Source organism: Sciurus carolinensis, chromosome 7, assembly GCF_902686445.1.
Source record: "Sciurus carolinensis chromosome 7, mSciCar1.2, whole genome shotgun sequence".
In the NCBI taxonomy this organism is placed as follows: Eukaryota; Metazoa; Chordata; class Mammalia; order Rodentia; family Sciuridae; genus Sciurus; species Sciurus carolinensis.
The window spans coordinates 32,396,591-32,410,967 of NC_062219.1; the positions used below are offsets into that span (position 1 = coordinate 32,396,591).

The following is a 14,377-nucleotide window of genomic DNA, read 5'->3' on the forward strand; positions in this document are numbered from 1 at the left end:
GGTAGATTTTTCCACTTAACAAAATTTCCAGCAATGTCTATTATTATGTGATCCTGTGGCTGAATTACTTGTCCCACAATACTGAGTGTGAACATTCCAAGATTCCATGCAGCCATTAAGCACAAGATGCTTACCTGCTGCCCCCAAAACTTCTGGGAGACAAATATTGAAGGAAGTTGGAGGAATAGTCACAGAAGATCTGCGTATAAACAGCCCCTTTGATGGTGTCATCACACCTGGACTGTCTGCGATGGGTTGAAGGGTGTCACCCCAAATTCACAAGTTAATGTCCTTATGCTAGTCTTTGAAGACGTAGTTACGTGAAAATGAGGTATTTAGTGTGGGACCTAACCCAATATGACTGACAATCTTGTAAGAAGAGATTAGGTTACAGATACACACAGAGGAAGAGCTGGTGAGGACACAGAACAAAAGGGCTGCCTACCAGCCTGAGAGAGAGTCCCTCTAAGAAACCAGCCTGGAATACCTTGGTCCTGGCTTCACAGCCTCTAGAATAAGTCCGGTTCTGTTGTTTAAATTCACCAGTGTGTAGTGCTTTGTTATGGCAACTCCAGAAAACTAGCAAAAGAGAAGAATGGTTATTTGAAAAGAAAGGAAATTTGAGTATGAAAGGGAAGATGATTAGCAATTGACTAATCATTAGTGATTGACTAGATCTCACTGAGATCTAGAACTCAGCACATTAGAAGAAACAAGTTCACAAGGCAAGAACACATACAACACATTGACACCCATGTTGTATGTAAACCATTTTATTATTTATTATAATAAACATCTTTACAATGCTTTAACTGTTCTATGTCTTTTCTTCTTGGCTGACAAAGATTACTGTATTTCCCCAATTTTGAAAAGTTTTAGTCATTTTGTGCATTTAATTTCATCATAAACACATAAATTTTGAAAATATCCTTAGCTTCCTTCCACTTAATGCTTACATTTAATCTGTAAATACACTTACGGTTGATGAACTACCCTTTAAAATTTCTCCACTTAAAATAAGTTTTATGGCTTTTCTAAACCAAGGGTAAAATAAAGCATAAATTAAAGGGTTCATGGCTGAGTTATAATAAGCACACCAACAGCAAATTTCATAAATGTAGGTGGGGGTGATAAAGCCCATAAAAGCATCAATCAATGTATCAATTGTGTATGGTAACCATGAGATCAGAAATGCGACCACTGTGACCCCCAGGGTTTTGGCTGCTTTTCTCTCTCTCCTGGCCACTCTGGCTTTGTAACTCTCTGAAGATGATTCTGTTTCACAACAACCCATAGTAGTTTCAATCTTGATAGCTTGTTGTTTAGCTACCACAAAAATCTTACTATAAAGAATAACCATAACAAAGGTGGGTATAAAGAATAACAGAAAATCTATCAAAACCCAATCTTGATTGACAACAATTTGACAGCCACCTACACAGTTAAGTGCACTTACTAAATTTTCCATACCATCATCACTGATACCTGTATAGAACACGGCACCGCTGTACACCAGGGGCAGGATCCAGGAGACACAGATGCAAATCCCTGACACAGACACCGTGAACTTGGTGGGATAGACCAGAGGGTCAGTAACAGCAATGTACCTGTCGATGGAGATGAAGCACAGGTGGAAGAGAGAAGTGTAGCAAAATGCCACATCACAGCAACTGTGAAAGGTACAGAATTTGGCTCCAAAGTACCAGCAGCTCTCCACGGACCTGACCATGCTGAAAGGCATCACAGTTACTCCCACCAAAAAGTCAGCACAGGCCAGAGAGGCGATGAGGAAATTAGCTGGAGAGTGCAGCTGCTTGAAGTGAAGAACAGAAGTCATCACCAGGAAGTTTCCCAGCACAGCTAGCACGGCCCCAAAGCCAAACACTGCATACAGAATCACCCGGGGCCCTGGCGAGTAGGGAGTTTTAATACAAGATCCATTCACATTCTCATAGCAAAGCTGCAAAAGTGGTTGGGAAAAGTTGCTGGCCATGGTTCTGTGGTTTGATGCTTGTGGTATTTCTGTCCTTCTGTGGTAGGGAATATTAATTTTGAGTTCTGAAAATTAAAAAAAAATCAAACTGCATATCTGAGCAGCTGCTTTGAAATCTTGCCTCAGAGTGTATTATTTTTCCATTTGGATTATGAACAAAATTAAAATAAATTTTAAAACTCTGAGAACCATTTTGTCTTTAATCATAGTTATTTCTGGCTAAACTTCATAGTTAACCCCAAATCCACTATAAATTTTCATGGGCCTAGGAATCACATTTTGTGAATAATTGAGGAAATTTTACTTAAATACCTGGTTCTTTACACCTGTGAAGCTCTTCCTCGCAAAGGATAATTACATATAATTACATGTTTGAGAAGTCACCTTTTATTAGGCTTCCACCTCCCAGGTTGTTTTAGGAAATGAGCCAATCAGGTTCACTCCTCCTAAATCCCCCACAAGAAATCCCTACAGTGAAAGGTGTGAATCATGAAAGAAAACTTATTTTTGATAATTACAATTAATAAGTTCTTCTATAAAACATGTTTCAATTGCTCTGCTACTTTCTAGAAACACTTCTGATTTTCATAACCAAGAGATTTCTTCAATTTCAATTGCCCCAACATAGCCCAAAATTTCATGATAATATTACCTGTTCCTTATTTGCAAGGTTATCCATGTAATTTGCAAGGCCCCATGCCAAATAAAAATTAACACGGGAAAGGACACCTTCTCAAAATTTGGAAAAAAATTTGTCATGAAAATTTCTGAACTATAAGCCTTTTTCCTTTCTTTTAAACCTCTCTTGACCTGTCACAGTGTTTGATATTTTCTGTGTAAAATCCCATCTCCTTGCATATAGAGATTTTTGTGGGGCAAGTTCATACCATCACAGGTATCTGAATGCCCTACCCTCAGCATGCATGTGACCCATTCAATCCCAGGTTCCTCTCCTGTCAGCTTCTTAGCCAATATACCACAGCCAGGATCAGAGCAAGAAAGAAGATTCCAGCATCTGTCCTGCTCACAGACCTGTCACTAAACCAAAGGCAGAGAGGAGACCCAAAGAAACTGCAATCTCCAACCAGGAAGCACCTGATACCTGAATTGGGGTGGTAAGAGACTTAGTCCTGCTAAGTTACCCATTAAAGTGTTATGACTCTACCAGCCTGGGATGGGGACAGCAGCCTGTGCCTAGATCTGAGCCTGCAGAGGGAACTCCTCACTACAACTTCATGTGGCATCCAGACTGCTGCAAGGGTGGGAATAGGGTGACCAGGAATGGAGGAGGATTTGGGTGCTAGGAAGTGGAGATGCAGGTGCCCAAGAATTCACCTGGAAGGAGGAGATATGGTGTAAAACAAGACGAAGGGTAATTTGAGGTTTAAAGCATCTAGTACATACTCTGTTGTCCCTTTGGATTTCATTAAACAAAACATGAATTCAAAGACAAAATTATTAAGAAATTCAAACTGGGTGTGGTGGCACATACCTGTGATCCCAGCTACTCAGGAGGCAGGAGAATTGTAAGTTCAAAACCAGTCTGGGCAACTTAGAATGACCCTACCTCATGTGATGGGCTGACAGAACTGGTTCCATGAGAATGTTATAGGCCAAACTATAAGGGAAGTGACTAAACAGACTCCATTTTGCTCTGAGACTCCATGTTATGTAGGAAATAAGCTTCTCCATTGGGAACACTCCACCTCTGTACCCATCATCAGTTACTTAGTGTGGCATGTTTAACAATACAAGAATGATAATTCCTACGTAAAGAAAAATTGCTCTCTTTTGATTTCTGTTGCTCCTAAACAATGTACCATGTGAACAGTGATTGTGTGGATATTAGTAACCATTCTTTAGTTTGTACCTAGGTAAGGGTCATTTTGACCCACTTCCCCCTCTGTCGATGATCTCATGAGCTTAATGTGTAATTTTGAATCATAGCAACAGACACTTAATTTTAGGATAAGAACCCTTACAACCCTGTGGTCAGGGCTGTTCTCCCAATAGCCATTTTTTGGGGGGCATTGTGTGACACAGTCAGTTGGCCGGCTTAATAGACTCTCATATTTGGACTTCTTGGCCTGACCCCTGCACCTGGGTCGGTGCCATCACTGGTTGGTTGCAGTCGAGAAGCGAGCTGGCAGGCGAGTCAGGCTGCTTGTATTGAGGAGATAGAGGCGGGCACCAAACCCACCTGCCTTGCAGAGCTGGGTGGTAGGTAGCCAACCTGCCCGACCACCAGGCCAAAGACAGACGCCATCACTGAACAACCCCACCTGACCACCAAGCCGAGTTTTGTTGCCATCACGGAGTTAGCCAGAGGCTTCTTTATAGGCTGGTGCAGGCATTTTGAATTACTCCTGAGGGCGTGGCCACCATCATTGGAAGGGCAACTCCCTTCCTGAGACACCTACAGGAGGCTAGAGGACCTTTGACAAGACCCAGGAGCCAAGAAGAGGAGGTATTGAGAAACTCGGGACCAACTCAGAGCCACCTGGGAATATACCCCACCTGAAGGCCACCACCCCTAGAAGGCCAGCTTCCTACTGGAGCACCACATTATCAAGTTCCTCCAAGACTTCAGGCTACTGAAGGCTAAGAGGTGAGTTTTTGGAAATCTACAGAGACAATATTAGTCAATAGAGGAAATCTTCAATATCCCAGTGTTTCACTATTAGAGGGGTAGATACCTGAACAATATGAGAAAACAAGGGAAGAAAATGTCCCAAACAAACCTAGATGGTATAGCAATAAAATCCAATGACAGCATGGCAGAAGAAATGACAGAAAGGGAGTTCAGAATGTACATAATCAAAATGATCAGAGAAGCAAACGAGGAGATGAAACAGCAAATGCAGTCACTGAATGATGAGATGAAAGGGCAAATGCAGGCATTGAATGATTGCACCAATCGACAGTTAAAAGAGCAAATACAGGAAGCAAAGATCACTTCAATAAAGAGTTAGAGATATTGAAAAAACAAACAAACAGAAATCCTTGAAATGAAGGAAAAAATAAACCAAATTAAAAACTCCGTAGAAAGCATAACCAATAGGATAGAACACCTGGAAGACAGAACCTCAGACATTGAAGAAAAAATATTTAATCTTGAAACAAAGTTGACCAAACAGAGAAGATGGTAAGAAATCATGAACAGAATCTGCAAGAACTATGGGATATCATGAAAAGACCAAATTGAAGAATCATCGGGATTGAGGAAGGCTTAGAGAAACAAACCAAAGGAATGAACAATCTACTCAATGAAATAATATCAGAAAATTGCCCAAATATGAAGAATGAAATGGAAAATCAAGTATAAGAGGCTTATAGGACTCCAAATACACAAAAATACAATAGACCCACACCAAGGCACATTATAATGAAAATACCTAACATACAAAATAAAGACAGAATTCTAAAGGCTGCGAGAGAAAAGAATCAAATTACATTCAGAGGGAAACCAATACGGATATCAGCAGATTTTTCAATCCAGACCCTAAAAGCTAGAAGGACCTGGAACAACATTTTTCAAGCTCTGAAAGAAAATGGATGCCAACCAAGAATCTTATGCCCAACAAAACTTACCTTCAGATTTGATGACGAAATAAAATCCTTCCATGATAAACAAAAGCTAAAAGAATTTACAAAAAGAAAGCCGGCATTACAGAGTATTCTCAGCAAAATATTCCATAAGGAAGAGATGAAAAACAATGATACAAATCAGCAAAGGGAGGAATTACCCTAAAGGAACAAACAAATAAAGGAGAAATCAAGTCGTGTCAAAAAAAAAAAAATGAACCAAATGACCGGGAATACAAATCATATCTCAATAATAACCCTGAATGTTAATGGCCTGAATTCATCAATCAAAAGACATAGACTGGCAGATTGGATTAAAAAGAAAGATCCAACAATATGTTCCTGCAAGAGACTCACCTCATAGAAAGAGATACCCACAGACTAAAGGTGAAAGGATGGGGAAAAACATACCATGCACATGGACTCAGAAAAAAAGCTGGAGTATCCATCCTCATTTCAGATAATGTGGACTTCAAGCCAATGTTAGTCAGAAGGGATAAAGAAGGACATTTCATACTGCTTAAGGGAAGCATAAATCAGCAAGATATAACAATCATAAACATCTATGCCCCAAACAGTGGCTCATCCATGTATGTCAAACAAATCCTTCTCAACTTTAGAAACCAAATAGATCATAACACAATAATACTAGGTGATTTTAACACACCTCTCTCACCACTGGACAGATCTTCCAACAAAAATTGAACAAAGAAACCATAGATCTCAATAACACAATCAATAATTTAGACTTAACAGACATTTATACAATATACCATCCAACCAGGAGCGAATACACTTTCTTCTCAGCAGCACATGGATCCTTCTCTAAAATAGACCATATATTATGCCACAAAGCTAATGTTAGCAAATACAAGAAGATAGAGACACTACCTTGTATTCTATCAGATCATAATGGATTGAAGTTAGAAATAAATGAAAGAGTAAAAAACAGAAACTACTCCAACACCTGGAGATTAAACAATATGCTATTATATGATGAATGGATAACAGAAGATATTAGGAAGGAAATTAAAAAATTCTTAGAGGTAAATGAGAACAAAGAAACATCATATCAAAATCTCTGGGACACTCTGAAAGCAGTTCTTAGAGGAAAATTTATTTCATGGAGCACATTCAACAAAAGAAGAAAAAATCAACAAATAAATGACCTAACACTATGGCTCAAAGCCCTAGAAAAAGAACAGAGCAACACCAAAAGTAGTAGAAGACAGGAAATAGTTAAAATCAGAGCTGCAATCAATGAAATTGAAACAAAAGAAACAATACAAAAAATTGACAAAATAAAAAATTGGTTCTTTGAAAAAATAAACAAAATTGATAAACCCTTAGCCACACTAACAAAGAGAAGAAGAGAGAAAACCCAAATTACTAAAATTCGGAATGAACAAGGAAATATCACAACAGACATGATTGAAATACAAAACATAATTAGAAGCTATTTTGAAAATCTATACTCCAACAAATAGAAAATCTTGAAGACATTAACAGCTTTCTAGAGACATATGAATTACCTAAACTGAACGAGAAGGACATACATAATTTAAATAGATCAATTTCAAGTAATGAAATAGAAGAAGTCATCAAAGCCCGCCAGCAAAGAAAAGTCCGGGACCAGATGGGTTCCCAGCTGAGTTCTATAAAACCTTTAAAGAAGAGCTCATTCCAATACTTCTCAAAGTATTTCATGAAACAGAAGAGGAGGGAACCCTCCCAAACTCATTCTATGAAGCCAATATTACCCTGATACCTAAACCAGACAGAGACACATCGAGGAAAGAAAATTTCAGACCAATATCCTTAATGAATATTGATGCAAAAATTCTCAACAAAATTTTAGCAAATCGCATTCAAAAACATATTAAAAAGATAGTGCACCATGATCAAGTGGGTTTCATCCCAGGGATGCAAGGTTGGTTCAACATAGGAAATCAATAAATGTAATTCACCATATCAATAGACTTAAAGTCAAGAATCACATGATTGAGGGGTTTTCAAGATGGCAGACTAGAGGGCGGCTGCATTTCATGTTGCTCCAGGACGCAGGATTCAAAAGAGGAGATAGTGAGAGACTTGGGACCAACTCAAATCCGCCGGGTGAGTCTCTACTGTTGGGGAGGCGTCCTGGATGGGGCGGTAGCCCCGGAACGCAGGGAACTTTGTGAAGTAGAGTTGCTTGGCGAGACACCCCTCCCCCCCGCTGGAGCAGTAAACACTGGCAACTGGGATCATCGTAGAGGTGGTGGCTCAGCACAGCGCTTGGACTGGGAGCAACCACTGGGGCTCTGAGCGGCTTCCTGAGGAGGAGCTGCGTGGCGAGCTGTTTGGACTCAGAACGACCGCTTCTGAACACTGGGGGGCTGCCCGGAGGAAGAGGAGAAGCACGGCGGATCGCTTGGTCTAGGAGTGACTGCATCAGAGCCACAGGCAGTTGCCAGATGAGGAGGCGAGTGGTGAGTTGTTTGGACTCAAAGCGACCGCTCCTGAACACCGGTGGCCTGCCTGGAGGAGGAACGCAGTGGGTCGCTTGGTCTCCGAGCGACCGCTCCGGAACACCCAGAGGGCTACCCCGAGGAGGAGGAGGAACAGGGCGGGTCACTTTGACTCGGAGTGACTGCCTAGGGCTACGGGTGGTTGGTGGGAGGAGGAGATGCGAAGTGAGTTGCTGGGACTCCTAGTGACTGCGTCAGAACCGGGCGGCTGTCCGGAGGAAGAGGTGTGTGGCGGGTCTCTGGGTCTCGGAGCTATTGTACAGGGCTCCAGGTGGCGGCTCAGAGGAGGGGCCGCATAGCCAGGCGATTAGGTGCACAGCAGGGTCCCAGGACCAGCTTCTTGGTGAGAGAGTCACACAGAGACATGCCTAGGGGCGGAGCGAAGTTTCCAGGACTGTGGGCAGATTCTCTGAGGAGAGGCAGCCTAAGGAGACTCGTCTGCAAAGGGTGAGGCTTCCAGGCCAAGGAGGTAGGTCCGGGCCCCTGGGAACGTTGCAGAGGAAGACAGCTCAGCCCAGGCGGTAGTTGTAGATTGAGGGGAACCTCTAGGAGGGGAACTGACTAGCGAGACCTCCCCACCGGGTAAGTCTTCCCTGCCAGGTAAGTTTTTCCCACAAGGACGGTAAAACCAGAGACACAGGCTCAAACAGGCTTTGCCTCAGCTCACAGCCTAGTTTCCCTTTGGATGACCATTGGTCAACAAGTGGAGGCACCTCTGCCCACTAGCAGGGAATATACCCCACCTGAGGGTCACCAACCCTGGAGAGGCAGCTTCCTTGTGGAGCACTGCATTATCAACTTCCTCCAAGACTGCAGGCTACTGACGGATAAGAGGGGATATACTAGCAATCTTCAGGGATATTATAAGTCTATAGAGGAAATCTGCAATATTTGAATGACCCACTGATTCCTGAACAAGGGAAGAAAATGCCCCAAACAAATCTAGATGTTACATCAATAAAATCCAATGACAGCATGGCAGAAGAAATGACAGAAAGGGAGTTCAGAATGTACATAACTAAAATGATCAGGGAAGCAAATGATGACATGAAAGAGCAAATGATGCAGGCATTGAATGATGAGATGAAAGAGCAAATGCAGGCATTGAATGATAGCACCAATCGACAGTTAAAAGAGCAAATACAGGAAGCAAAAGATCATTTCAATAAAGAGTTAGAGATATTGAAAAAAAAACAAACAAACAGAAATCCTTGAAATGAAGGAAACAATAAACCAAATTAAGAACTCCATAGAAAGCATAACCAATAGGATAGAACACCTGGAAGACAGAACCTCAGATATTGAAGAAAAAATATTTAACCTTGAAAACAAAGTTGACCAAATAGAGAAGATGGTAAGAAATCATGAACAGAATCTGCAAGAACTATGGGATATCATGAAAAGACCAAATTTGAGACTTATTGGGATTGAGGAAGGCTTAGAGAAACAAACCAAAGGAATGAACAATCTATTCAATGAAATAATATCAGAAAATTTCCCAAATCTGAAGAATGAAATGGAAAATCAAGTTTAAGAGGCTTATAGGACTCCAAATACACAAAATTACAATAGACCCACACCAAGGCACATTATAATGAAAATACCGAACATAAAAAATAAAGACAGAATTTTAAAGGCTGTGAGAGAAAAGAACCAAATTACATTCAGGGAGAAACCAATACGGATATCAGCAGATTTTTCAATACAGACCCTAAAAGCTAGAAGGGCCTGGAACAACATTTTTCAAGCCCTGAAAGAAAATGGATGCCAACCAAGAATCTTATACCCAGCAATACTTACCTTCAAATTTGACGATGAAATAAAATCCTTCCATGATAAACAAAAGCTAAAAGAATTTACAAAAAGAAAGCCAGCATTACAGAACATTCTCAGCAAAATATTCCATGAGGAAGAGATAAAAAACAAAGAAGCAAATCAGCAAAGGGAGGAATTATCCTAAAGGAACTGTCAAATAAAGGACGAACCAAGGTGTGTCCAAAAAAATAAATAAAATTTAAAAAATGAACCAAATGACCGGGAATACAAATCATATCTCAATAATAACCCTGAATGTTAATGGCCTGAATTCATCAATCAAAAGACATAGACTGGCAGATTGGATTAAAAAGAAAGATCCAACAATATGTTGCCTGCAAGAGACTCACCTCATAGAAAGAGATACCCACAGACTAAAGGTGAAAGGATGGGGAAAAACATACCATGCATATGGACTCAGAAAAAAAGCTGGGGTATCCATCCTCATTTCAGATAATGTGGACTTCAAGCCAATGTTAGTCAGAAGGGATAAAGAAGGACATTTCATACAGCTTAAGGGAAGCATAAATCAGCAAGATATAACAATCATAAACATCTATGCCCCAAACAGTGGCTCATCCATGTATGTCAAACAAATCCTTCTCAACTTTAGAAACCAAATAGACCGTAACACAATAATACTAGGTGATTTTAACACACCTCTCTCACCACTGGACAGATCTTCCAAAAAATAATTGAACAAAGAAACCATAGATCTCAATAACACAATCAATAATTTAGACTTAACAGACATTTATACAATATACCATCCAACCAGGAGAGAATACACTTTCTTCTCAGCAGCACATGGATCCTTCTCTAAAATAGACCATATATTATGCCACAAAGCTAATGTTAGCAAATACAAGAAGATAGAGACACTACCTTGTATTCTATCAGATCATAATGGATTGAAGTTAGAAATAAATGAAAGAGTAAAAAACAGAAACTACTCCAACACCTGGAGATTAAACAATATGTTATTATATGATGAATGGACAACAGAAGATATTCGAAGGAAATTAAAAAATTCTTAGAGGTAAATGAGAACAAAGAAACATCATATCAAAATCTCTGGGACACTATGAAAGCAGTTCTTAGAGGAAAATTTATTTCATGGAGCACATTTAATAAAAGAAGTAAAACTCAACAAATAAATGACCTAACACTACAGCTCAAAGCCCTAGAAAAAGAAGAACAAAGCAACACCAAAAGTAGTAGAAGACAGGAAATAGTTAAACTCAGAGCTGAAATCAACGAAATTGAAACAAAAGAAACAATACAAAAAATTGACAAAATAAATAGTTGGTTCTTCGAAAAAATAAACAAAATTGATAAACCTTTAGCCACACTAACAAAGAGAAGACAAGAGAAAACCCAAATCACTAAAATTCAGAATGAACAAGGAAATATCACAACAGACACGATTGAAATACAAAACATAATTAGAAGCTATTTTGAAAATCTATACTCCAACAAAATAGAAAATTTTGAAGACATCAACAGGTTTCTAGAGACATATGAATTGCCTAAACTGAATGAGGAGGACATACACAATTTAAATAGACCAATTTCAAGTAATGAAATAGAAGTCATCAAAAGCCTACCAACATAGAAAAGTCCAGGACCAGATGGGTTCTCAGCCAAGTTCTACAAAACCTTTAAAGAAGAGCTCATTCCAATACTTCTCAAAGTATTCCATAAAATAGAAGAGGAGAGAACCCTCCCAAACTCATTCTATGAAGCCAATATTACCCTGATACCTAAACCAGACAGAGACACATCGAGGAAAGAAAATTTCAGACCAATATCCTTAATGAAATCGACGCAAAAATTCTCAACAAAATTTTAGCAAATCGCATTCAAAAACATATTAAAAAGATAGTGCACCATGATCAAGTGGGTTTCATCCCAGGGATGCAAGGTTGGTTCAACATCAGGAAATCAATAAATGTAGTTCACCATATCAATAGACTTAAAGTCAAGAATCACATGATTATTTCAATAGATGCAGAAAAAGCATTTGATAAAATACAGCACCCCTTCATGCTCAAAACACTAGAAAAAATAGGGATAGTGGGAACATTCCTTAACATTGTAAAGGCCATCTATGCTAAGCCCATGGCTAATATCATTCTAAATGGTGAAAAACTGAAAGCATTCCCCCTAAAAACTGGAACAAGGCAGGGATGTCCTCTTTCACCACTTCTTTTCAATATCGTCCTTGAAACTCTAGCCAGAGCAATTAGACAGACCAAAGAAATTAAAGGGATATGAATAGGAAAAGAAGAACTCAAACTATCCCTATTTGCTGATGATATGATTATATACTTAGAGGAACCAGGAAATTCCACCAGAAAACTTTTAGAACTCATAAGCGAATTCAGTAAAGTAGCGGGATATAAGATCAATGCACATAAATCTAAGGCATTTTTATACATAAGTGATGAATCTTCAGAAAGAGAAGTTAGGAAATCTACCCCATTCACAATAGCATCGAAAACAATAAAATACTTGGGAATCAATCTCACAAAAGAGGTGAAAGACCTCTACAATGAGAACTACAGAACACTAAAGAAAGAAATTAAAGAAAACCTTAGAAAATGGAAAGATCTCCCATGTTCTTGGATAGGAAGAATTAATATTGTCAAAATGGCCATACTACCAAAAGTGCTATACAGATTCAATGCAATTCCAATTAAAATTTCAATGATGTACCTTGCAGAAATAGAACAAGCAATCATGAAATTCATCTGGAAGAATAAGAAACCCAGAATAGCTAAAGCGATCCTTAGCAGGAAGAGTGAAGCAGGGGGTATCGCAATATCAGAACTTCATCTATACTACAAAGCAATAGTAACAAAAACAGCATAGTATTGGCACCAAAATAGACAGGTATATCAATGTTCCAGAATAGAAGACACAGACACAAACCCAAATAAATACAATTTTCTCATACTAGACAAAGGTGCCAAAAATATGCAATGGAGAAAAGATAGCCTCTTCAACAAATGGTGCTGGGAAAACTGGAAATCCATATGAAACAGAATGAAACTAAACCCCTATCTCTCACCCTGCACAAAAATCAACTCACAATTGATCAAGGACCTTGAAATCAGTCCAGAGACCCTGCATCTTATAAAAGAAAAAGTAGGTCCAGATCTTCAACTTGTCGGCTTAGGATCAGACTTCCTTAACAGGACTCCCATAGCTCAGGAAATAAAAGCAAGAATCAATAACTGGGACAGATTCAAACTAAATAGTTGTCTCTCAGCAAAGGAAACTATCAGCAATGTGAAGAGAGACCCTACAGAGTGGGAGAAAATCTTTGTCAATCATACTTCAGATAGAGCACTAATTTCCAGAATATATAAAGAACTCAAAAAACTCTACACTAAGAATATAAATAACCCAATCAACAAATGGGCTAAGGATATGAACAGACACTTCACAGAATAAGATCTACAAGCAATCAGCAAACATATGAAAAAATGTTCAACATCTCTAGTAATAAGAGAAATGCAAATCAAAACCATCCTATGATTCCATCTCACCCCAATTAGAAAGGTGATTATCAAGAGTACAAGCAACAACAGGTGTTGGTGAGGATGTGGGAAAAAAGGTACACTCATACAGTGCTGGTGGGGCTGCAAATTAGTGCAGCCACTCTGGAAAGCAGTGTGGAGACTCCTTAGAACACGTGGAATGGAACCACCATTTGACCCAGCTATCCCACTCCTTGGCCTATACCCAAAGGACTTAAAGTTGGCATACTACAGAGATACAGGCACAACAATGTTCATAGCTGCTCAATTCACAATAGCTAGATTGTGGAACCAACCTAGATGCCCCTCAATTGGTGAATGGATAAAGAAACTGTGTTATATATATACAATGGAATATTACTCAGCAACAAAGAATAATAAAATTATGTCATTTGCAGACAAATGGATGCAGTTGGAGAATATCATGCTAAGTGAGATAAGCCAATCTCAAAAAACCCAAAGGATGAATGATCTCACTGATAAGCGGATGATGACACATATATGGGGTGGGAAGGCGGCAAGAATGGAGGAAGGAGGAACTCTATAGAGGGATAAGAGGGGTGGGAGGGGTGGGGGGGAGAAAAAAAATAACAGAATGAATCAAAAATTATTTCCCTAGGCAAATGTATGATTATACAATCTACTTCATGTATAAACAGAGAAACAAGATGTATCCCATTTGTTTACAATAAAAATGAATTTAAAAAATTTGGACTTCTCAGTGGTGATCGGTCTGTTCTTAAATTGCATCCCATAACACTCTAAATAAAAAGAATAAGGGTTTGTGGTGTAGCTCAGTGGCAGAGAGATGGCCCAGTGTTGTGGTTTCCATGTGAGATGTCCCACAAAAGCTTACATGTGAGACAATGAGGGAAGGTTCAGCAGAGAAATGATTGGGTTGTAAGAGTTTTAACTCAATCAGTGAATTA

At 39.4% G+C, this 14,377-nt stretch overlaps 1 protein-coding gene across 1 annotated transcript; it reads right to left on the bottom strand.

Annotated features, from left to right (window-relative positions):
- Positions 1-958: 958 nt before the first annotated feature.
- On the bottom strand, positions 959-1,993 carry LOC124988926 (trace amine-associated receptor 8b). The gene has a single exon (XM_047558758.1). It carries the CDS (start codon positions 1,991-1,993, stop codon positions 959-961), a length of 1,035 nt encoding a protein of 344 aa, XP_047414714.1.
- Positions 1,994-14,377: the final 12,384 nt, after the last annotated feature.